This window comes from Syngnathus acus, chromosome 11 (genome assembly GCF_901709675.1).
Source record: "Syngnathus acus chromosome 11, fSynAcu1.2, whole genome shotgun sequence".
NCBI classification, from domain to species: Eukaryota; Metazoa; Chordata; class Actinopteri; order Syngnathiformes; family Syngnathidae; genus Syngnathus; species Syngnathus acus.
The window spans coordinates 6,398,006-6,423,450 of record NC_051096.1 but is presented as its reverse complement, the minus strand read 5'-3'; the positions used below and the strand labels follow the sequence as shown (position 1 = coordinate 6,423,450).

Below are 25,445 nucleotides of genomic sequence, written 5' to 3'. Positions count from 1 at the left end.
AACTTACCATATTTAAAACGATTAAAAACCCGCAAGGCCTGTTCGTGAAATGCAAGAAATGCGTTTTTTTTCCCTTCCCAACTAGTTTCACTTACGGACACGCCCCCTTGACCTCACGTGACGAAACAACCAATCAGAAATCAGATTTATTCTCTAAATGCCCACGACACTAACTTACAATAAAGTTTTTATTTTTCTATATCTTAAAACTGAAGAGTGCGTTATTAATTATTTGGGGATACAATTGGAAAATTGAATATTATTGCTTTGCAATTTTAAACGCTAGATGGCAGCAAGCTACTTTTTCCAAACTTGCTTGGGGGAGAGCGCAGTCAATTTTTATTTTCTCTACCGTCAAATCATATTCAACAATGGTCAAAACATGATTTAATAAAGATGTACAGTAGTAGAATTTATCATCAAAACATATACAAAGCATTAAGAGTGCGGTTGCTGCCTCTTTTGCATAGGTGCTTTTAATGCTTTTAGAACATACTCAGCAAATTCTTGAAAAGGACGTTTGAAACATCATGTTAAGGAGTTGGCGGTGCTCCTATGGCGCTGTTATTGAGTAGTGCTCCTTTGTGGTGCAGGCCACATGTTTTCCCTTCTCAGTAAAGCAATTGCATCAGCTTCCTCCTCACATTATAGACTATAAAAGTATTGTAAACAAAGACAAAAGACAAGGGTAACATTCATTTTTGCTGGTGATGACTTTTATTAGTGGTTCTCATAAATGCCCTGTCGTTTGTGTGAAGTGAACACAAGATGAAATGCAGCACATTGTTGTCAGACAATGAGGATCAAAATATGACAAGGTAGAGTCGTTTGGTGTGTACAAAGTTTCAGTCAGGAAGTAAAAAAAAAAAAAAAAGGAAACTTTCATTTTATTTTGTCTGGCGTTCACCCTTGAGGGGGCTGCCTTGGCATCCATCCACAAGCAATGCATCATAATAATTTCCCCAGAATGTTCCAGTAAAAGCTGTGGCCATGATAAACCCAAGAACATTGCTCGAGATATTGCAGGCAGGCCACTCTGCCAATGCATTTTGCTGGATATTAAGACTTTTTGTTGATCTCATGCATTTAAAAATGCCGTTTAAATATTTAAGTGCTGTTTTAACAGCGTGAAAACAATTGCCTGAAGCTTCTTTTGAATAAACAAGTGGCAACTTAAAACTTCAGAGGAGCGGATAGTTATACATTTATATAAGACAAATGGTGGATTTATTACTTTTGATGTACTTAGTGATATTTATTTATTGTGATTTTGAGGACAATTACAGGTCATATATTTACTGTGATGAGAATTGGCATTGCATGTCTGCGAGGTGTCTATTCCTGCTCTCATCCAATTTACTCTTTTTTTTTTTAAGGTTGTGCCATGCCCACTCCGCGTGCTTGAAGGGGGGAGGCGTTAAGACGGGCAGCTAGGGTGAGAGAGAGAGAGAGAGAGAGAGAGAGAGAGAGAGAGAGAGAGAAGTTTCCTGCGCTTGCAATAGCCGACTGCCTTCCTTCCACTATGACACGTTCCCATCTATGTGCAGCCTGTGTGCATGTCTCCTCGCAGAGGGACCTGTGAAGCCAACATACCTGTCGCCATGGCTGAATTCGGGCAAAGCAAGCGCGTCGGTGCACCGGTTGCTGCTTGCGCCTCTGCCGCTGCTGTTCCTGCTGATGCTGCAGCCGCAGGGAGCCCCGAGACGCGCAGAGGAGCAGAGCCGGTACCTAACGGCAGCTGCAACCCCACAGACCCGGCAAGGACGCTCCATAGGGGGTCCAGCTGTGACTCCCCGACGTGGGAGGGCTTGGAATCGGCCACCAATTCCATACCGCGACGCAGCAGTCTCATTAAGGTAGGCCAGTTGGTTTGAAATGCAAGAGAAGCTTTTGAGGTTGGTACAACAAATTGGAAATAGAAAGAAAAGATATTAATATGAGATTAAAAGTTGTATTAAGGCTCATGGCACGCAAATAGCCACTTGACAGTATTTATTATTATTTTAACTCACGGCTCCAAAATCCTAATCCTCCAAGATGCTACCTCCAGCTCACCTTTGACTTTTATGAGGTCACAAACACAATATGACTAAATTACTCGAACCCAATAAGCAATTATGTAAGAATGTCAAACAAAATGATTGTCGCTATAGAACTCTCTTGAGGTCACGTACCTAACTGTTGAGCAACAGCTTCTGTTTTCTTCTTCCTCCTCCTCACGTTATTTGACCACGCCAGCTGCAGAGGAAGTTGCCGATGATGTCATATATTGTGTACACGGTGTACATTAAGTAGCACAATGTGTTCTATTGGCCTTAGAGATGGCATGTTGTGTTCTGGTGGCAAGATAACACCAGGCGACGTCACTCAGCACTCCACTGACTAAAGAGGAGGTGAAGGAACTGAACCACCTGCTGCAGTGTGAAGTCATCACTCTGCCTCATATCGACGGCGACTCCCATGTTCTGTTTGTCTCCGATTCCGATCGTTGATGCCCAAATGTCCTTTAAGGAGCCATGCTTGGTTTGGAGCCAACGATATTTTAATTCCGGTGCTGGTTACAGCATACCTAATCGATAAGGCTTCTCCCTTGACGTTGTCCTCACCTACTTTTGGTTCCGTATTGATTTTGACTCGCTGTTGGTCTCCAAAGCGACCGCCTCCTTATACATGGCTATTGACTTCACCAACGATTATGTTTATTTTCAGCAGTGGGACGTTTGTTTGGGATTGAAATGAGTCATTAGGCCACGTGTCATAAAAACCAGATCTTTCAAATGCTTGTTTAAGTCGTTGATTTACTATTTTGGAAGATTTCCAAACAGAATTTTATTTTTTTTTACTGTACTGTAAATGACTAGAATTTGAAATACTAAAAGAAATCTACTTTTTTGGGTTTGTTTTGTATTTTTAGGCATCAGAAAAAATAAAACCATTTTCTTTATTATGCTATAACTGCAAATCATCCATAATACAACGGATGTGATTGAAGTTGCGTTCCTTGAGGGGGCTCGGCAAATTTCAAACAACATAATTCTCATTTCAACCAGAAGTAATTTAGCGGCCAGCATCGCCATGGCAACCAGTAAAAAGACCTGCTGCGGAATCCAGCTGATTGTGTCGGTTGAACTATTATGGCTCATGTTATTGTTGTAGCTTGTGATGTAATCAATCTACCCGCAAGTCACTGTAGTTGTACTAACATGTCGGGGTAGTTTGAGTTTCTCATCAAATACAGTTCTGCACTTTTTGTTTCTGAGTGCAAACTGGACAGTTGGTCAATTTCCTCACTTTGTTCATGATGCAACGTTGCTGTTCAGTGATGACACTTAACTGTCACTAAAAAAAAAAGGATCTGGGGCCACTCCCATGGGGATGCTAAAATGGAGCAGATTACTACCCCGATCGCCGTTCCCTCAGCAACTGTGATGTCATTTTTAGTCGACATCAAATAGCAAAATAGCCGCCCCTTAAATTAGATAAAAACTTGCTGCTTTGAATCAAAATAGCGGGTTTAGATTAGTGGTGGCGCCTAGAACATATTGGAAAGATTTGACTTTAACTTTTTAAGTAGGGTAAGTCCCCAGTGAAGACCCAGGTGCCAAATCCACAATCTGCAACTGGGATTCAGTCAAATCCACACAAGATAAATAAGCACATAGTTGAAAGGATGATTGATCCCCCCCAAAAAAAGTCATCTCACCACCTAAATATTAATATTCAGCAGATGTTTATAGAGCGCTATTGATTCTCTATCTTTGCAACAAAAGAATATTTTTCAAAATGTCATCAATCTTAGTTTGAGTCGGCTTCATCAGTATGCACATTGAGATGTGGAGGATATGCAGCCAGCAGTTTGGATCAGCATCCTTAGCGTGCTTTAAACCGTGTTAGCATGCATAAGCATGAGCCTGCACAGCACAGGCCTTGCTCAAAGCATATGCAATCAAACATCCTCCCTTTGCAATGATTAGTTGGTTCTGACATTTTTGCTCCGTCAAAGCAATTAACTCAACTTTTGATTTCTTATCCTTCAAATCGTGCATACTCCTCACATGAAGAAACTATTTTCACCTTGATGGCTTCTAGTAAGTGATGCCATTTCTCATTTACTCGGCTTCTGTGGTTTTGACTTTTGGTAAAACAGACCTCAATCATAGTGTGTGAAAAAGTTTTTCAACGGCACCACCGTCGCTCAGTTACTGTGAGAACGCTAACCACATTTTCAATCGAGCATTATTTGCACACCCAGAATGACCGCAAGTACTTCCTTACCTCTGTGGCTAGACAGACCCTGCAGAGTCGTGACACACTTCACCAGAAAGCGCTTCAACCACTGCTTATTTTCCAATCAACTGATTGACCGTTCAATATCACGAGTGCTGTAAAGGCCCCACGTAATCTCCGGGTCAAACACGGAACGTTCACGTGAGATTTGTATTTTTATGTCGTTTGACAAATGAGTACGGCAAGAAAGAAGAGGTTAACATGGAGATAGCAATTTTAAGCAGGAAATATGGCTTTAATTTTAAGATAGTGCTATCTATGTTGGTTTATACTGCCCTCTGGTGGCCAAGATAGGCACAACAGAAGGAGCAGCATAATGTCCATTGAATTGAAGAAAAAACATTAATACTAACATTACGATGTTTTTTATGGTATATATATTGAAAATCAATGTATTATTATTATTACTTAGTTTAATTTAAGAAAGTGTCATTTTTCTTAGTTTGCAGCTTAGATTGGAGTCGTGATGGACAATTAATTCCAAGTAATATTTGCTTGTGAAATTATTAATGCTAAAGTATGCTGCATCAGTGTAAGCCTCCAGACTAATGATGTGCAATGTGTCATCCAGTAATGCCTGTCAACCGACTAATGAGCACTCGAGGTCACGCAGGGGCTTACAGACAATAAGCAATTACAAGTGTCATCGTCTACATTATTGTCTAACAACCCCCCCCCCACCCCCACCAAAAAAAAAAAAAGTTTTCTATTCCTTCCTCCGGCATGTAATCACACTGTTTTTCTTCCGTTGTCTGGTGTGACTGATCACTGGACGTAATCCGTTCAGTCGTGCCCATTCCTCATTCAACTCCATCCTCACACTAACAATGTGCCACTCGGTCCATCCACACCGAACCATTCCGGGATGAGAAGTAATCTCATTACAATGACAATCGGCCGACGGTATTAGCAGCAATCTGTGGTACATCTCAGGAAATGAAAATAGCCATCCATAAGTATTCATGATTGATTTACTTTTATATTACAATTCTTAGAGAAGGGTGCATCTGACTTTTTTTACTTTGACACTTTATTTGTGTACGGTCACATCACTCACAGCTTCTCATTAATGCGCCCACCACAAGCTGCAGCCTTTTGTGAGAATCGGACCACCGAGACCTTTGTCCCATGAATCGGCCGCTGAACATAATCAAAGAGGATCAGGCTTGTACCTTGCTCCTCTGATCCATTCAAAAATCTTTCTTTTGTTCTTATATGTTGAAAGAGTGCATTTGCATTTCAGTCTGTAGCTACGAGTTGGTTAATTTACTTTTGGAGCATAATTAATTGTGGGCCATGGAAGGTGAGCGACCTGTACGTGTCCGATAATTGGATCTGTGTTGATGAAAGGATGGGAAAAGTGTACACCGGATCTTTTGTGGTCTCAATGGGAGTGAATCAAAAGTGGTTTTTTTTTGATCAGCCCTGGCATACTCGTAAAAATACACTGATTGATGCATCAGTTCGCCATTGCGTGGGAAAGTTTGCAACGGCAAGGCCGAGCCATTGGTTAAGTTGGCTTAAAACGTTCATCTGATGAAATAAAGTGAAAACAGGAAGCGTCAAATAAAACGAGTACTTTTTTTTCCCCTCTCTGTGCAAGTATCGCAGCCCCAAAGGCATGACGCGTATTTTTAGATGGCCGCCTCCCTGTGCCATCGCAAAATAGCTATAAGGGGGGAAAAAAGCTATCACCATTCAGAGCACTCCTGTGTCCTTAATGAGGCGATTCCTGGAGGATTTGTGACGCTTAGACGGCTGGCTCCCGAGGAAAATCGTTCATTTTCTGTGAATTATGTTCCCCTTTTTTCACACGCTGCACATGAATGACTTCTCTTCTTCTATGACCCAAAAATAGAATCAAACGAATGTTAAAGATTAGATGTGTTTATTGTCCACTAGACATGAATAAGGATTGTTTGTGATCCCAATGTGGGTGTTTGCATCTTTACTCAATTTACCTTTGATTGAATTAACAACAATTGCATTACATTTTGTATCCTTCCATAGATGAGCTCCAATCAAAAAGGTTTGATTAGATTTGATCGGGGCCACTAAATTGAATGGAGTCATCCACCTATATTCGGTTTTTATTCGACGCACTCCCCTGGGGTGTGTTCAGCGTCTCACACGGATGAACTGAGCTGGGATATAATAACAGCGTCAGAACGCCGTAGCCCGCTTGCTTTGGTTTAGTCGGGTATGATTAATGGTGTCATGTTGAGGAGCAAGGGCAAACAAAGGCTTTTAAGCATGATATGAAAATAACAGATTGGCACGAACGAGTGTGTAGGCTAAATAATCTGTGTTTACGTACCATTATATAAGATTTTAATCCTCGGACATCTCCTGGAAAAGTGTTTTGTCACGCTTATGCAAAGAATACACGCAGTGGGATCATTGCGTCAATGTCAATCCCCTTCAATCTATTTTTCGTGGTAGTTCCTCTACTCTTTACCTCAATCAAGCTCTCCCTTCGTCATCAGGATGGCTCCCGGGCGGGTCGAGAGAGAAAGAAGACCGTGTCCTTTAGCAGCAGCCTATCGGAGAAGAAGATCAGGAGCGTGTCCGACTGTATCCACTCAATGGTGGGTTAGCGGCCGTGACCTCTTGCGTAACTGGACGTGTCGTGATCTGTTGAATTTTGTGTTCAGGTGGAGGGGAGCGACTTGAAAAAGGTGCGGCCCAACTCTCGCGTGTATCAACGTTACTATCTGCTCGACGCGGGCCTGCAGGCTCTGTGCTGGGAGCCCTCCAAGAAGGATTCGGACAAAGCCAGGATTGCTCTGGCTTCCATCCGAGAGGTCAGCGTCCAGTCAAAATGACTTCATCGATGTTTTTGGCTTTGTTTTTACCGTGACGTGGGCGTGTCTCGTATTTTAGGTGCGGACAGGTCGTAACACGGAAATATTCCGCACCAGTGGCGTTTATGAGCAGATTTCCGAAGACTGCGCCTTCTCCATCATTTATGGAGAGCTCTATGAGAGCCTGGACCTTGTGGCCAACTCTACAGAAATGGCTAATATTTGGGTGACAGGCTTAAGGTAAAAGAGAGTGAATTTGGCCACAGTTAGCTTTTTAATTATTTTATTTATTTTACATTATTTTTATTCATTTATTTTTTTTATTTGAATGAATGATTCTTTGTGACACTCCAGGTATCTGAAACAGTACGGGAAAAATGCCTTGGACATGCTTGCCAGCAGACAGCACAGCCTTCGTCTTGGCTGGTTGGAGCAGCTTTTCTCCTCTGCTGCTGATTTGGATAGTCAGAAGGACAGTGAGCAAAGTATTTGCTTGCAGTCCGCCGTCAAACTCATACAGATGCTGAATCCGGGGCTGAGCAATGGAAAAGTGGAGCACAGGTTTAAAGAGCTTCAGAGGCGTCGGACTGAGCGTCTTTCTCTTAATAATGGCTCGGAAGCTAAAGACCACAGCAAAATGCAATCCACGCCCGAGGCGAGGGTCACGCAGCAGGAGTTCATTGAGGTCTTTCATGACTTTTGCACACGTCCAGAGATATACTTTCTCTTGGTACAGTTCTCCAGCAACAAAGAATTCCTGGACACCAAAGACTTAACGAGGTTCCTCGAGGCCGAGCAAGGCGTCGCCCAGGTCGGTAAATGAATCCACGCACTGGAGCACAATCCCGTCTTTAACTCTATGTGTCTACCCTCACTCAGGTGTCAGAAGAAGACAGCTTGAGTCTCATCCGGTCCCACGAGCCTTCAGATGAGGGCCGGCAGGAGGGTTATCTGTCCATGGATGGCTTCAACAACTACCTGATGTCACCCGAGTGCCATCTCTTTGATAGGGAGCATGACAATGTGTGTCAGGACATGTCCCAGCCTTTGTCTCACTATTTCATCAACTCCTCTCACAACACCTACCTCATCGAGGACCAATATAAAGGACCATCAGATGTTTCCGGCTACATCCGGGCGCTTAAGATGGGCTGCCGATGCGTGGAGGTGGACGTATGGGATGGTCCCGATGAAGAACCGGTGGTGTGTACCGGACATACCCTTTGCCGTCCTCTGGCTCTGCGCAGCGTGTTGGAAGCCATCGGACGCTTTGCTTTTGTTACATCCGAGTATCCCTTGATTGTGTGTCTGGAGAACCACTGCTCGCTCGGACAGCAGAAAGTGATGAGGCAACATCTGGTGGAAATACTCGGGGATCAACTCTTGACGAATCGCCCAGACGTGAGCGGGTCATACCTTCCCTCACCGCAAGCCTTAATGCATCGGATCTTGCTGAAAGGGAAGAAGCTGAAGCCCGGTTGGGAAGCGGAGGATGGTGAAGTCAGTGAAGAGGATGAAGGAGCTGAAATGTGTCCAGATATGAAGGTAATGATCAACGGCGGGGCAGCAATCGAAGACAGTCCGAAAGAAAAAAGAAGAACAGCGGCCAACCGGTGTAACCCTCCTCATGTTCCTCACCAAAAAGTCCTCCTGCTGAAAGAGCTTTCAAACTTGGTCACTCTTTGCGAGTCGGTCCACTTTGTCGACTTCCCGACATCGACCCAAAGCCAAAAACCTTGGCAATTGTGCTCCTTTAACGAGATCCAGGCCAGTCGTCTCGCCGGCGAGAGCCCCGGTGACTTTGTCAACCATAACAAACGTTTCCTCTCACGGGTTTACCCGAGTCCGGTGCGCATCGATTCCAGCAACATGAACCCTCAGGACATGTGGAAATGCGGTTGTCAGATTGTTTCGATGAATTTCCAGACAGCTGGACTGATGATGGACCTCAACGCAGCCTGGTTCCGGCAGAATGGAAATTGCGGTTACGTTCTGCGGCCTGCCATCATGCGGCAGGAGGTATCTTATTTCTGCGCAGATACCAGAGACACGGTGCCTGGGGTCTTGCCTCAGCTTCTCCATGTCAAGGTGTGAGGGAAGACCACAAGCTCAGCACAGAATTCTTACTAGCTTCTCCAATACTCATGATTATGTTCTGAAAACAGCCCATGTGCTGACCCTTCCCAGGTCATCAGCGGACAGAACCTTCCAAAGCCGAGGGGTTCTGTGGCCAAAGGGGATGTGGTGGACCCTTACGTCATCGTGGAGATCCACGGCATCCCGGCCGACTGCGCGGAGCACCGCACCAGGACCGTCACCCAGGACTGCGATAACCCGGTTTTCGACGAAAGCTTCGAGTTCCAGATCAATCTACCGGAGCTCGCCATGGTTCGCTTTGTGGTGCTGGATGACGACTTCATCGGGGATGAGTTCATAGGTCGGTTAAGTAAGATTGAGTTGTTTCCGATTGACCGACCCGAATCCTCTTCCGCAGGTCAGTACACCATCCCGCTGGAGTGTCTCCAACCGGGATACCGTCACGTGCCGCTTCAGTCTCTGACCGGGGAAGATCTTCCCCACTCCAAGCTCTTTGTCCACGTGGCCCTCACCAATCGTAGAGGAGGGGGCAAGCCTCACAAAAGGGGCCTGTCCGTGCGGAAAGCCCGCAGGAGACGCGACTACACGGCTCTAAGGGACTTAGAAATCCGCTCCGTTGACGATGTCTTCAAAACGGCTGCCCCTCTGTTGAGAGAGGCCACGGACTTGAGGGAGAACATGCAGGTGAGTCCTACTGTATATTTTTCCTTTCCATTAGCTTCTCATACAAATTTGCCATTTCTATTTCCAAACAGAATTCTGTGGCTATGTTCAGGGAGCTGTGCGGGGTGCCGGCCGTGTCCAACCTCATGCAGTGCATCCTCGCTCTGGGCTCCAGAGTGAGAGGACCCGATGGAACGCCTTTACTACTCTTTGACCTTCAGAAGCACTACCCCACCCTGGAGCCTCAGGGACCCCTGCCTGATGTCCTTCGCCGTGTTGTCTCCACGTATGACTTGGTGAGGAAGGAAAAGAGCTGACAGTAAATATGCATATTGTTCCCCCCCCCCACACCACCTCCTCTAGATACACAACAGATCTCTGAAGTACATGGAAAGGAAGGAAACGCTAAACAAAAGCCACAAAGATCACCAAAAGCGCCACCGCCCATCTTCCTGTCTGCTTCACACAACAATGAACACCCCTTGTGTCGACAGCTTCCTTTTGAGCACATATTTTGCCCCAAAAACAAAAAAGATCTCCATCTGAATCTTTACAGTCAAACGGCCCCGCCCACCATGTAGGATAAGCTCCGCCTCACCTGTGACCTAAAGACGCTATAGAAAATACATAAATGGATCCTCATTTTGCGTTTTAATTCTTCCACTTATTCACAGTCGCTGCCCTTTTCCTCCTTTTCCCCTGCAGGCTTGTTTCAACTGTGGCCGACCCACATAAAGGCGACTCGACGCAGATGTGCACTTAGACTCCGCCATTTTGCTGAATATTAGACCCATTTACGGCCGCGCTAGAAGGGGAAAAAAAAAACCCTCTTGATATTATCTTATCAAGTTGTAATGAAGGCTTTGGTGCGCAGACCTAATTTAATTACACTTGTTTGCGTTCCTATAAGCGAGTCATATTTGAAGCCGCTTTCATTTTCATCAGAGTTGAAAAAGATTACGGCGGTGCTGAATCTCATTTGCATAGGTTTGACTAAATAGATTTTCGCAGCGCCGCCGTCTTAACCGGTATGTAGCATTTACATAAGCTCCGGTTAAGTGTGTGTGTGTGTGTGTGTGTGTGTGTGAATGTTGATCATTAGTTTGTTAAACAGCGGGGTCACATCCCTTCAGTCTTTGCAAACCGAAGACAAACATTAATCAGCCAGAGGCAAGTAATGTTATTACTGTGCACTGCGGTCATTACTCTAAGTGAGTGCTTCTATTGGTCTCCTAGGATTCCTCCACAATGTAGAAGCATGACTCTAATCTGGCATGTTCATTATTTTAATCACCACGGACACTCGCAAAAGCTTTACGACTGCATTGGAAATGTGCATTAATTTGTTCTTAGTGTTTGATTCGTGGTCGATACTGTGTTTGTCGATGCAGATGGTCCAGGCCAGCAAAGCCGTGTTTGAGCTCGCTGATGGAATCCATGAAAGGATTCTGAATATAAAGAAGACAGGTGAGTGAAAATAAATAATGATCCCCCTACCTGTCGAATGTATTTGGAAACAAATCTTTATCGTCACTCTACAGTGCATCCCAATACTTTTTTTTCCCTGTATCGTATTTTCTTCCCATCACATTTCTGTTGACTTCAGCATTTTGACTCCACACTTGTCAGCCTAGGGCCATTAAACAGCATATCATGAGTTTAATGGTAAAAAAAAAGAGAGATATATTTGTTATGGGCCAGTGGGATTCACATGCATGCCGGTTTGAATAAAGAATGCTTTGACAGAGATGAATGTGGAGCTTGTAAATATTTCCCCACCTCTCCTTTGGGTCCCTTTTCATAATCATGTGACACAGGCATTTATTTGACCTGTCACCACTATAGCATATGTATATTATAAAATACATTTTCGACCAATCGGCAGCACTTAAACATGCTAGCTTGCCTGCCGTGTGAGAATCTGCAGAGCTTGAGGTCACAAAGTACATGCAGTAAAGATGCCAATCAGGGAATCCCATGGCGACGGTCACTGGGAGGGAGCCACGGGATGTCTGGGAGCTGCAACAGAGCAGAGATAAAAACCAACTTCACAAAAGGGGAGTCAGATACTGGATTTGAGAAATAAACAGTTGATTAGTTCAATGATATAAACAGTTGCTATGGTACCTTACGTGTATACATTACATGGCTTTGTGTTGCCTAGCAACGCTGACATTAAGTTTCAGGCAACTTTTGTGTGTGTGTGCAGAATGGGTAAATTATACTCCAAGATGTTTATTCCTCAATGTGTGTGTGTGTGTGTGAGGGGGACGGCGCACACACACGTGTAACATTTGGACTTGTGTTGACGGTTCACGGTTTAATGTGCGCCCCACGTTAACCCACTTCACTGTTTCCATGGCAACCGTGGGACGGTGGCCCGGGGCGGCCAGAGGAAACCAGATGCACAGAACAATTCAGAGCACACATACAAGACAGCGGTCACCAGTTTCGATTCATTTGTATTTTTATTAGGTTCGCTTTGTGACGTGCAATACAAGATCTGCGCCACAGCAATACTTTTATATTACACATGGTTGTATCGTAGACAAAAATGCCACTCGGTTCAATAAAGGTTGGGAAACGCTGCTCTCTCTGTAAATCACTTGGATGCGGTTGTAATTCGGGATGATTTGATCAAAGTACTAACCTTTCATTTGGCTTTTTGCAGCCATGACGTTCCATGAGGATCTACAAAGCCTGGCGGCAAAGGAGGGCTTGAAAGGGCGCAAGGTGGGTCGAGCTGTGGAGAGCTTCACCTGGAACATCACCATCCTTAAGGTCAGAAACATTAAAAGGACAATCCGCTTTTGAGTCTTTGGGTCGGTTTGCTCACATTTGTCTCATCTGTCAGGGTCAAGCTGATCTTCTCACGCACGCCAAGGCTGAAGTTCAGGAGAACATGAAGCAGGTGCACGACGCCGCCCTGACGGGGAACCTCGCCAGAGAGGGTCGAGGAGTTACCAGAGTGCGCTCGCAATCACGGAAAAGCCAGCACGACAGCCCCACCTTGAGTTAGTTAGTGACGGGCGGGTTAGGGTCACGGGTCGTCATGGGTCGTCCGTCAACTACACTACACTAGCCGCCAAGGAATATTCCATTTAAAGTTTGATATTGTGAGGTCTGTCCATCTTGGTTGTAAAAACACAATTTTAGAACTTTTCTGTTGTGCAAGATGTTTTTAAAGTGAGAAATAAGCACACAAAATACACCCAATGGACTTTAGCGATATTATCAATAGTGTGGCTAAGCCTTTTGTTCCTTTAAATTTGTTAAGTAAATTAAATTGACTTTACAGGAACTTAAATCATCGTTCCCCATTGAAATGAATGCAAATGCCATTAATCCGTTCCAGCTTTGCAAAAAATACCTGAATCTTTGTGATATCTTTTCTGGAAAATAGCACCTTATAGTCCTTACTTAGTGACTTAAATAGAATGTAATTTTTTTTTTTTTAACTCCATGTAATGTTATGTGGTTTGCTTAAATATAGAATGTGTTAATTGTCTTTGTTTAGGTTGACGATAAGCTTAAACTGGGAAGAATTATTGACAAAAATTTTAATTAACAAATTTGCACAAATATAGTGAAGATAAGCGGTTTGGAAAATTGATGGATTTATTTTATTTTTTTTTAATCTAAAATGCACAACCTGAACCCATCAGTGCGTCACGTGAAAACGTCTGCCTCCTGTCTACTGTTGCCTTTGCCTGCAAAATAGTGTACAGTATTTTAATATGTTTTTCTTTCCTTCTCCTTTCAAAAAGAGTATTTTACATAAGTGTAAACATTCCAGGTCCATCTGTGCAGTCATTGTGCAGCTCCAGTCCACGAGAACCTTCTTCACAAATGGAGATGTAAATAAATTAGTTTTAAAAAGAGCACGTTGGTTTTCAAATATATTATGTATGCATTTCGACTATTTTTAAGATTATTATTGGAAATGCCAGTCAAGAAGAAGAAGGACTTTTTATTTGTAGTGAGTAATGCTGAGTGGGCAGTTGGGGGAGGAAGGGAGGTGGTTGTGTGAACTGCTTTGGTTTCCACCACAAATAGTTCACATCGGTAAAAGCTTCACATTAAAATCAATAAGACATCCCATCATTTCAATAAATCAGTAGAAACCGATGAAGGTTTTTAAGCATGGAAAAAAAAAGATTAAAATCACAGTGGGATTTTGTTCTGTTAAGAGGCACTGTTTTTTTGAGAGGGGGATGGAGGCGAACAATGTCCTTGACAAGGAGGCCGTCATCCCTCATTCTTAACAGAGGCGTAAATGTCCTCTGAAGGGACACAAAGACATAACGTGGGTTGATGGTAACGAACAGAAGACATTACGAATCAGGCTCATCACTCAAGAGGACGGACAGACGGAGTCCTCTGTGAGATAAATTGCAGCTTAACTACATACAGTCATTATTTGGCATGGACAGGCGGGAGACTTCAGTGGTACCTTGACTTACAAGACGCACAATTTACATGTTGATTTTGAGTTGTAATGCGTTTGTGTTTATTTAAAAAAAAAAAAAAAAAAAAAAGAAGCTAGTAGCAGCCGAGCCCTACAGTACTGTGTTTGCATTATTTGTGCCAGCATGGTATTGACTTTCTTTTTTCTAACTATGGGTCCCAAAAACACAAGTGATGAGTCAAAAAATGCTATAGCATGCTAAAAAAGAAAGCTGAAGGTGAGGAAAGCGTAAAAAAAAAAAGAAGAAAAGTCAGTGAAAGTGAAAGATTTTGTGTAATTAAGGGAATACAGAATTTCTTTGGAATCTATTGGTTTATAAAATTGTTTTTATTCAATATTGCACATGGCAATTTTTTCTTATTAAAACAAATTACAAAAAAAAAATGACTCCAAGGTTAGTCAAGTCAAGGTACCACTGTATTCTGCATGGGTTTAGACAGTTCTGAAGAGATAATATGGGCAAAGGCTGCCGCTCCATGTCGCAGTCTACAAGTGCAACTTTAAAAAGGCTAGCAGCTTCTCAAAAAGCCCCCTCCCTCTCGCCAAGTCCATTATGGCAACCTCACAAAGGAGATACAGTAAAAGAGGAAGTAGAGGCGGGAGTGGTTTACTTGTTCAAAAATCACTTGGGTTGACGATGGTGAAGTCCGAGTCCTTGCTGGTGGTGGAGCCTTCGTCCGGGCTGGAGGAGCCCGAGGCGCCGACTCCTGTCAGGGGGTCATTAAAATTCCCGGCGGCTCCTTCGGGCTCCATGCGCACCAAGCCGCGGCCTCGCCTGATGGGAGGGGTGAGCTCCGATGCGGCCCTGCCTCCGTCGGCGCCCTCGCCTTCCTGGGAGATGAGGATGTAGTCTTCCCAGTTCTTAGGTTCCGAGCCCATGGAAGACTGCACCTGTACAGGAGAGGACGGTCTGCAATTTTTATTTTAGCGAACTCAGCTGAAATGGAAATTAAAAAAAAAAAACGTGTCAGGCTTGGGGTGGATGACTATGCAAAAAAAAAAAAATATGACATTGCACAAGGTTTAATTTTGATTGGGAGTAGTTTGCCTCCATCTTGTGACATATACAGGCAATTACAAATCCTCTTTGGGGGGGGGGGGCATCAATTATCTACATATTGTCACTATTCACAACTATGCACATTACAGTTCAGTATTTTTTGGATGATTTGTTTTCCAACAAGAAGCTGAATGGCAAAATTTACAACAGGTGTTTGAGCTATGTGTTACGCCAAATATGAACTTTTTGTGTTTAGTTGGAAATTTAATTCCTCAATTTAAGCAACTTTTTGAGATGGACCCGCCTCTAGAAGTTGAGGACAATGAGACGATGTCAAACAGTGAGACAAATCTGAATTATTCCAATGTGAATTTAATACCAATGCACATCATTCATTCTGTAGTGTCATCGCCAATGAACCTCGTGAGGCGTCATCATTTGCTCCTCCTCCTCCTGCTGCTGCTGCTCCTCGTCGTCCGCCATCTTGCTCCCGCCGTCTCCGTTGGGGCCTCGCCTTGGCCCGCCAACTTGCAGTTGTCGATTGGCGCGGTACGCGCCGAGATCGCCGAAAGCGGTTTCCCCCGCTGAGGTGTAGTGGTTGTCTGCAATGTTGATCTCCTCGTTCTCCCCGGCTTCTAACTGGCTCTGGTTGAAGCGCAGCGCCCCTTTGAGGATGTCTTTAATCTGACAGGAAGTGAGGTAAGAAGATCTTAAAAAAATGCAGTTGCTTGGGGGGTGTGTCGCACAAACTTTATCATCTCACCTGTTTGAGCCCCGCCAGTGAAACAAGAACCTCGTCTTCTTTTTGCAAATGTTCTTCCAAAATCACTTCCTGAATATTACCTGAGGAGAAATGCAAAAGAGAGTTTTTTTTGTGTTTTTTTTTCTGAAGCAAACAGTTGGTGTGGATTCTTTGAACTTACAGATGTGGCTGTTCATCATCTTAGCACAATATTTGCTCATGGCCTCCAAGTCGTTTATCTGTCCCTGCAAGAACGAAACCTGGGCCTCCAAATCCTCCTCCTGCCACCCATAAAATAAATAAATAAAATCTAAAAAGATAAACAGCAGACCTTGAGAGCGTCTCACCGTCTCCTTCCTGGACATGCTCTTGCTGTGGGAACGTGAACGAGTGATGTGGAAAAACAAGTCTTTCTTGGCGGCCAGGAGGGGCGGCGATGAGGCGCTCAAGTCGCTTCCGCCTCTGGAGAGCGGCAAGGGCGGCGAGGATGACGACTGACGCGGCCTTGCGGCGAGGTTTTCAATGCTGGGAGAGGAGCCTTGGCCTGAGAGGAAAGATGAAGAGTCATGAGTTGAGACGAAACAACAAGCCCACCTACTGAAGCTGTCTGTCATCTCCCTCTGCTGGTCATAACCAAGCATGAGACAGACAAATTGTTTAGCATGCAGACACAAGTGGTCATGCTTTACCTTGGGTGTCGGTCTGCGTTGGGACCTGAGAAGCTCCACCTGAAACCGCATCTAACATTCGATAGTCAAGCTAGTGTGCGTAAGCTAATTAGCTTCTGTTGCGTACCTTTCCCGAGATAGACGGGCATGCTCTCGGACTTCAACAGGCGGTAGTGCTGCGATTGGGCGTGGCCTTGGGTCTGAGGCGTCGCCTGGGTCGTGGGAGGCTCGGCGAGAGGGTGCGGCAAAGCGGGTGCCGAGGTGGAGGTGGGGGAGGTGGGACGCACGTCGCTGTTGATGGGCGACCCGGTGCCTGTCGAGATGGCCGGCGCGATGAGCTTCCTGCCGAAGTTGAGCAGACTGCTGGAGACTTTGTTGATGTTCAGGGGGGCTGCTTTGGTGCTGGAACTTGAGAAGAAGGTCAAGTTAAGATCAAATATGGATCCCCTACAAGCAATTATCATGATGTCCATGTGAGCATCAGAGAAAGACTTTAAGACAACACAAATGATTAGAAACAATGAGTTGCGATAAATGATGCCATATTTTGAGAAAATACTTATTGAGTGGCAAGAACCAACGCTTTACTGTTAAAACTAATTCAAAGTCAATAAGTTTTTTTTTTTCCTTGGGAGGTTTATGAATTGCGATGAAAACATCAAACAATCAGATTAGCTTGGACCTTCAATCTTATAAAAAAAATTTAAAAAAAGCTTAAATAAAAGAAAGCGTGTTGCTTTATAAAGCTTGTTTTGAGTTTATTCAGTTGTAAAGGTCAACCTTCTGTGTGCTCCATCGATTGGCCTCCAACTATTAATACTGATTCCAATGTTTTCATAATCATTTTTAAAAGGTCAATTTGTTCTGTATCCAGATACTTAGTGACTACAGCAAGTAAACATTTCTGCTTTATATACTCACTGGTCAAAGCATGTGAGCAGAGCAAGTGAGTTTTGGTTTGTCTAGTTGTCTGTAATATCTATTCTGTTAATGAGTTTCAATTTACCGTGTCTTATTCATCAAGTCGGCGCCCCTCGTTTTGTAGTAATCCAGGTTCTGCTGGAACTGGTAGTTGACAGGTCGGGGATGGTTCTTCAACAAGCAGTGAGAGAGAGAAACATTTAAGCGCTTCATCCAAATCTTGCCGGGAATTTTTTTGTGAAATTGGCCAATATGTATGAATGACAACCTTGCGGAGAAATGTGAAATCAATTTTTAATCATCACACACGCTTGAGCATGACTTACTCTTGGATCTCGGAGGAAGAGAGCTTTCTGGAGCAGGGAGTTGATGTCTCCGATTGGAGGGTAATGCATGAGGAGGCCGAGGCAAGTTTGGAAGTTGCTCGCAATCACTGAAACGCAGATGACAAAAGAGCTAAGATTAAAAAACAAATAAAAATAAAATAATAATAAAAATGATTTCACTATACAAGCTAGCTTTTGGGTTTGAGTGGAGCTTACTCGCATCTCGGATGTAGAGCAGCATGGCAACAAAGACGTAATCGACGAGGTCCAGGGTGATGCTGTCGGCAAACAGAGCGTCCCAAACCACCAGCAGGTCCTGAAGTGGAAATTCACGACCGAACAGCAAACGCACCCAGCGGCTGAAGGGTCACAAAAAAAGGCACAATTTGTCTTTGTGTACAAAAAAGAAAACAAGATAGAAGTGAAAGAACTGACATTCCGTAAATTTGTGGGGCGATTTCCAGCCGGTTGAGATGCATGTGCAGCTCCACGTCGTGCTTCTTCACCAGCTGATCCTGGATGCGGTTGACTTTGGTAACTATGGCAACAGATGGCCCAGAGTCCTGAGGCCGGGCAAAAGGGATGCTGGTAAGCATTTCTTCTTTACCCTGGAGGTATAAAGTCAGATTAGTATAGAATGAGCCAGATTACAAAATGGTGAATATGAAACTCACCCGCCTCACTTCTCTCTCATAGCAGGAGAACCACGGCTCTGCCGTTTCCATCAGTAGAGAGAAAAGTGCACTGAAGGGGGAGGAAAAAAAAAAAAGTGTATGAGACAAAGGATCAAACTGGTTGATAATTTGAAAATAATAATGTCCACGCCTTTATTCATACTCACTAGGCATCATGCTCGAGGTACAATGGATCCAACAAGCATTTCATCTCCTCACTGCGAAGACAAGAGACAGCGATGTAACCAAAATCGACAATGCAGTGTCTCCACATGTAACAAGAACATCAATGAAATCCTCTCAAGACAATAAAGGTTCAACAGGTCAAAGGTCGACAGAAAACAGCGAGTGACCTGGCGCTTGCCGTCTCACTGGCGTGTTGGAAGGCTTGATGGTCGCAGTGAAGCACGAACACGATGGGAGCCAGCAGTTCATGCATCCCCTGCGGACGGACGGACGGACAGGATAGTGTGGAGGTGTTTAAGGGGCCAGGCGGGAGAGAAAATAGGCCTCATTTGTGTTCAGTCTTCTTTTAATAGTGACGCACGAGCTTTGTAATCCAGAACGACAGGTTTAATTTAGATATTGTTAGCGGCTGCCTGGCCATGTGTCACTTCCATTTTGCAAGTAAGATGCCAGTTCCTGGCGCTAGTTGCAGACAATGTTAATGACTCCATCACAAAGCCGCTTGGTTACTTTTGTTCGGACACATGTGGAAAGTTTTCAGGAATGCCATTCGCTTTTTTCAAAAGCCTAGGAAGCCAAGACACCCTCGCGTCAGCGCAAGTGTTACAAAGCCCATACCTGCTTATAAAGTAATTGTTCATTTTCTCTGGCATAGCAGAAGAGAATGTCAGTCAGCTTGGTCCGCACATCTTCATCTTGGAAGTATCGTATCTCGGGAAACCTTGAGAATTAAAAACAAAAAAAACAAAACAAAGTGAATGAGATTGGAACAGCAGTCAAGTCAACTGGAATTGGAATGTTACATACGTTCTCAATACGTCTTGTTTTATCATCCCCTTCAGCTCTTTATCCTGGAAGAACTTGTTCCACGGGCTCTGGGCAGGAATAACAAATAGGACTCAGAATTCAGGGAAAATGGTGATGGAGTTTTAAGAAGCACGAGCCTAATGGCATAAATGGAGTCACATACACAAAAAAAAAAAATTATATTGATGAACTAGTGATGTGTTTTACTCACCTCCTCATCTTGGGACAACGGATTATTGACCACTAAATCCTGCTGGCCGGCAGCCTTGCGAGGGTTGGTGATGTGCTGTATGCAAATAAATAAACAAATAAATAAATATTTTTTAAATGATTTGTGATGTTGGGAAATGAGCTAATGTCTGTGTTATAGAAAGAACAAACACGGCATAAAATATTTTTAGTATTCGAATTTGTATAATATTTGATTGATTATATGGCACAGTAATTATTAGACCACATTACTTATACAGACACGCTAGAGGGCGCTGTTACGTGCCGTTGACATCAAATAGTTTCCTGACATCCTTCTTATTTTTCATTTTGTGGACAAAACAAACCATCGAGGTGAGGAGATATTATGTTTTATGGGTCTTATGTTTTATGGGTTTGATGGGTTATTTTTTATGTTTGTACCGTTTTGTATTAAAAGCTTATAGGTTACAGGTCAAAACGTAATAGCTTTTGGTAGGTAGCTAGCTAGCTAAAGCCATTAATAGCTAGCATAAATTGTCTACTTGTTAGCCGTTTTTCTTTTTATCCCAAGTTAGGTTAAACAACCATCTACCTATAGTATCAAATTTTTACAACTTTCTCTGATTAATGAAATCATAAAATGTTTGACGTTTACATACATCATTCTGGTTCAGAATAGCCCATGGTAGTTTTTATATGAAATGTCAACAAAGCGCTCACTGTTTCTTTAATCTTCTCATAATGGCCCCGAAGCTCCTTGGTCTTGTTGATCCACTGACTCTTATCTTCTGGAAGAGCCTCCAGATACAACTGTGGAGAACCAGTACATATGTACAGGATGCAGCAAATGCATGCAGTCATTTTGCACTTTTACAGCTCTATTAAAAAAGGGACAAGTGTGGGCGGGCAGTGCTGCTCGATCCATTTGGCAGTCAGTCACCTTCCAGCATACGCTTCGAAAACGGCTGCTCCTCAATCTACCGCTGATGCCTGCCTGCCGGATCCTGGCCAGGTAATTACTGTTGAGGAATAAGTCGTCCCATTCTTTCCTGCACAGGGAAGGCGGGGCGAGATATTTATGAAGATCTCCACCTATTATTCATCTAAAGTGGCAAGCGGCAGTAAAAACCAGGAGGCCGGGCCCGGAGTTTATGATGCGCCCACACAAGTAAACACTGCAAATGCTCACCTGTACGAGGGGAAGGTTGACTGTGACTGAGTGGCGCTGTCAAGAGAGCCTCCTGTTGAGACAAACACACCCACAAGAGGGTAGGTAAAGGTAATAAAAATAAAGATCCATCATGTTTTTATAGCGATAACAGCAGAAAACTTCCATAAACGCAAACTTGACTTTCCGCCGTTTCTACATACTGTAACTTAAATACACTTGAGGCAACGTGATGATCCAGAGCAGTATTCTTATTTGTCTTTAATGACGGTAATATGTCTAATTTGGCCTGCAGGTGAACACGCACTCAAGTCTGGAAGCTGTCTATCAACATTAATTACAAGAGTGGATCGTTCCACGGGGACACTCAGTATGAATATTCGTCAGTGCCGCAACATGCCACCCCCCCACACACAAAACAGCCCCTGGATGGCACAAGTCACTTATGTGACTCATACAAAACAGTCAGCACAAATATTCAACTTTAAGAACAGTGGTAAGCGGCGTTTAAAATGCTCGGAGAAAAAAGGCACATTTAAAAAAAGTTTTATTGTGATCACTAAGGGATGACCTACTGCTGTGGTTCTTGTTGATATTGTTGAGCGGGTCGAAACCCGTCTCCTGCAGCTCGTCTGCCTGGAGCGGGTGGCAGGTCTCGAAGTTGGGGTGCTGCATGGCCCAATCTGTGACAAGACACGCCAAAATCACACAGGCTAGTAGACCAAGCAAATTCATTCCAAGTATGACATTCAAATTCATTTATATTCACTGGATAATCTGTTCAAATTTGCTCTACTTACAATCACAGTTTCAGAAGTCCCCTCAGCCAAGACTCAGAAGAAGAGGACACGTCTGCACGGAGAAAAACAATCACGCTACTATCAGTGCAAGGTAACAAAATGAATGGTGGGATATAAACGGAGTTTAATTTGGGAGAATTAAAGAGAACACTTCATTTGAGACATTTTTGTCATTCCTTAGATTATGACTAACGAAAACAAATAATTATACTCTCAATTGACTTTTTTTTAACCACTTTAATTAGAATTTTAACTGTAAGGCGAGGCCAGAAGCGAATACATTTTAATTACTGCCGCAAACTGTCGGGTCTCTTATTTTACGGTTTGTTATGTGCTAAGATCTTGCAGAGCTTTATTGGAAGATGACACAACGATAAGGGATGTTTTTGCAGTTTTGTCAACATGGCCCACGTACGGTTTGGCGATTCTGTTATGATCCTAAAAAGGCGAGTTCAAACCAATCAGCAAAACAATCATATTTGTTTTCAACTATGATATCACACACTGATACAGAAAGAGCAACGTAATGAATTCTAATCCCGAAAGCGAGGGGAAGAAAAAAGAAACTCGTCTTAGTAGCTCAGAGAACTTTCTCAGAAAACAAAGGCAATCTAGGTTAACCAATTCTGCCTCCAGTCTTTATCCGGTTTTGGATTATTGCGCATTTATGAAAACGGCTAGTTTAATACAGCGGCCGACAGAATAGCGGGCCTCCTCTTTCCATTTATTAATTGTGGAAATAAGACGACAAAGGAATCTCTTAAACCTATTAACCATGTGAATGGGAGCGCCGCGACATAAATCAGCTCCACGCGTCATCAAAATAGAAATCATTGTATGCATAATGTATGTGCCTGTGTGCTTTCTTTGGACACATCTTCAAACGCTGGGAAGCAGTTGCATTGCAAACTTATATTTTGCCCTTTACAGAAATCCAGCACTCGTGCCAAAAATAAAATCTCAAAAAGTTATTCTGAGACGCCATGTGTCCCTACAGGCCTCACACACCCAAAGCGTTGTCCCATCCTTCCAAAAATAAGAATCATTTTTGAACTTGTGCTCTGAGGAAATTACTTGCTTGATAGAACTTGCTTCTTGGCAGCCTGAGTAAGACAAAAAGGATTCTAAGAAATCATCTTCTGTTATTTTCCTGAAGGCATTGATTAACATGCTTTTATACCTGCAGCTGCTGCAGCTTGACATTTCTGAATAATTGAAATTGCAGAATCACAGCTAGATGAACATTCGCAACCCTCGACCAACTTTGATGGTTGCCATAAATCCCTCTCGACTTGAGAGCAACACTAACCTTGTGTTTCTGCTTGATTACAGCCGCGGCATTACAATCTTTAGCGTCATGAGAATGTTCGGAAACAGGCAATCAGCTGATGGTTCAGGGGTTTCACTTCAGTACATTGCAACTTCAAAAGCACTCCTTCTTCCAAGTGGCTTTTTAAAAAAAAAAAAGAAAAAGAAAAACTACAAGTAGGCAGCCCACAAAACAGACACAGTGTTCAGTTTCGATTACAGGATAAAGCACAAGGGAACGCTTGTTCTGAAAGTTTACCCTGAGCTCCTTGGACCTCAAAGGTGCCATATTATTCAACACTATTGAATGTTTTGCTGAAGGGACAGGAGAATTTCTGCAGACAATAATCTTTAGGCCTAGTTTCAGAAAAATCACCATCAAATAAACTCAACTGATTCTGAACATTTTAAAATAAACTGATGATTTCCCCCCCCCCCCCCCCCCCCCCCTCAATGTGAACATTATCAGGGAGCAAAAAGAAGCATGGCAGACAGCCCAGCTAAACAAACTCACATGCCTCTCTTTCCTTAGAGCCCGTGCATGCAGGAGCTCTCAGCCGGTCACATGCTCCAAAAGCAACCAGGAACAAGTGCCAGCCTGGCCTTAAGCCTGGTAAGTATCACAAACTTTCTCAATCCAAACTGATTCAATTACAAAACTATGCGACTGAAGAAGCACATCGAGAGGAACAGGAACACATACATCACTCATTTAGCATCAAATTTGACATTTTTAGTTGCCCAGGAATCATACATTCTATCATTAGTCACCCACAACAATGGCCAAAGTAGGTCAGACTAACCCACAGATGTCAAACACACTGAAATTGTATTTTTAACATCAGTCTACCCATAGGAAATTATCTGATTTTATGTCATTGGTCCAAAGATTAGTTAAATACAACAAATAATGGCTCTTTGTTCATCTGTATATGCCACTGATGTATAGTGACAGGCAGAATAATTCAATGCTACAGGCAATTCATCTGCATTCAATATATTATATTGCATTTGTATTCCATTTTTGTTTGCTGGCGTGCAGATAGCACTTGCACAAATTTTAGGCCTGCTGCAACACACCCGATTTAAATGATCAATATTTTTTTCAGGTTTCTACAGAGCTAGCAGCTTATCCCGATTATTGTGTTGCAGCAGAGAGACTTGCAGTAACAAATTCGCAACTGCGTTGGCATGACCGAATTGCATAAATGTCTCTGCAATGCCTATGGATACATCACTTTCTATGGCTGAAAACGAATCCGAAGGTAGGCCGATCAAAAATATGCATGGCCACATTTGAGGCCAAGACAAAACATCATCATACATGGTTATTATGAATTAAATGTTTAACTTAGATGATGTGAACAATGAAGGCACATTCAGACAAACATGAAGGCAGAATCAAACGCCGAACCACAACCAGTATGCACCAATTTACGCTGCAAAAAAAAGATGCGCATTTTACTTGGACATGATAAGAAATGTACTTCATATATGTCACGAAATGAAATGAAGCATAAAAGCAACTACATAGTACGCTATGTGATGTTAGCTCAGCTATTAGCACGGCCCGTAGTTACTTCCGCCACACACAGCTAGCTAACTCCACCACCGTCAAGTAGCGACAAAATATATTCCATCGCATAAAAATACTCACTCAAGTATTAACAGGCGAATGCTCGCCCGTACACGACCATGTCCCTGACTGTGATGTGTTCACAGAAGAGCCAGATTTGGGCTGTTTGGAAGAGATGAAGCCTCGTAAACAGTCGCGAGGAAGTCAGGATGTGCAGCAGACCAGCTGACTAGTCACGTGGCCAGGTTGAGGGCTGCAGGTACGCAAAAGCCACTTTAAAGTCAGTATTTATTATTTCTTTTTGCATCATTTAGAAAATAGACATCATCCCGATAGGACTAAAATATCGAAATGAATAAAAAGACTAAAATGCATCATACTGACCAGAGATACAAATGATTAAGTCATGTACTTTGCTACTCGGGGAACAATATTATGAAGTTTTGATTTATGCACTGAGGCATAATGAGCTTTGACAAATACTTTCTTCACAAGGCTTTAAGCAAACACTCAATAAATCTAATGCTGGGAAGGGGAAAGGCGGAGCGTTATGAAAATAAACACATTTGTGTGTGGATTCATGAATGCCATCGTCACTTCTACCGACGCTGCATTTCACAAGTGCCATTATTGTTATTATTGCTAATATTATTGATGGTGAGGCTTTCACGACAGCTCGCCGGCCCCGATGACAGGATCACCATGGAAACATCTACGATTTAATTCTACCCTCATCAAATGAGGCTTGTAACCCTTTC

General features: G+C 43.3%; 3 protein-coding genes across 13 annotated transcripts in view; 2 read left to right on the top strand and 1 right to left on the bottom strand.

The window, feature by feature from the left end:
• The first annotated feature begins 1,473 nt into the window (after window positions 1–1,473).
• Window positions 1,474–13,732, top strand: LOC119130720 (inactive phospholipase C-like protein 2). 2 transcript variants are annotated; one of them, XR_005099489.1, is made up of 12 exons: window positions 1,474–1,856; window positions 6,774–6,875; window positions 6,942–7,091; window positions 7,171–7,331; window positions 7,446–7,902; window positions 7,971–9,179; window positions 9,279–9,528; window positions 9,586–9,872; window positions 9,964–10,147; window positions 11,243–11,318; window positions 12,523–12,632; window positions 12,706–12,857. XR_005099489.1 is itself a non-coding variant. In XM_037264605.1 (12 exons), exons 1-12 carry the CDS (start codon window positions 1,557–1,559, stop codon window positions 12,868–12,870), a joined length of 3,471 nt encoding a protein of 1,156 aa, XP_037120500.1. In that variant the 5' UTR covers window positions 1,476–1,556; the 3' UTR covers window positions 12,871–13,732. The 2 variants fall into 2 exon arrangements, 1 of the variants encoding a protein (XP_037120500.1); XM_037264605.1 differs by having other exon boundaries at window positions 1,476–1,856; window positions 9,944–10,147; window positions 12,706–13,732.
• Window positions 13,733–14,049: 317 nt separating this feature from the next.
• tbc1d5 (TBC1 domain family, member 5) lies at window positions 14,050–24,907 on the bottom strand. 10 transcript variants are annotated; one of them, XM_037264629.1, is made up of 23 exons: window positions 24,769–24,907; window positions 21,804–21,855; window positions 21,579–21,686; window positions 21,025–21,079; window positions 20,776–20,884; window positions 20,556–20,645; window positions 19,855–19,929; window positions 19,644–19,711; window positions 19,455–19,557; window positions 19,004–19,092; window positions 18,818–18,868; window positions 18,651–18,720; window positions 18,412–18,584; window positions 18,193–18,335; window positions 17,977–18,083; window positions 17,736–17,821; window positions 16,857–17,137; window positions 16,751–16,801; window positions 16,409–16,605; window positions 16,243–16,342; window positions 16,083–16,162; window positions 15,740–16,003; window positions 14,050–15,210 (listed from the first exon to the last, which is right to left on the bottom strand). In XM_037264629.1, the coding sequence occupies exons 3-23, from the start codon at window positions 21,676–21,678 to the stop codon at window positions 14,935–14,937; spliced, it is 2,568 nt and encodes an 855-aa protein (XP_037120524.1). In that variant the 5' UTR covers window positions 21,679–21,686; window positions 21,804–21,855; window positions 24,769–24,907; the 3' UTR covers window positions 14,050–14,934. The 10 variants fall into 10 exon arrangements, with proteins under 10 accessions (XP_037120524.1, XP_037120527.1, XP_037120526.1 ...); XM_037264632.1 differs by having other exon boundaries at window positions 16,751–16,789; XM_037264631.1 differs by having other exon boundaries at window positions 16,863–17,137.
• Window positions 24,849–25,445, top strand: part of kcnh8 (potassium voltage-gated channel, subfamily H (eag-related), member 8) — a 28,359-nt gene continuing 27,762 nt past the window's right edge. Inside the window, exon 1 of the mRNA XM_037264618.1 lies at window positions 24,849–24,946. The gene's annotated coding sequence lies outside the window, so the exon portion shown is untranslated. The remainder of the gene's footprint in view (window positions 24,947–25,445) is intronic.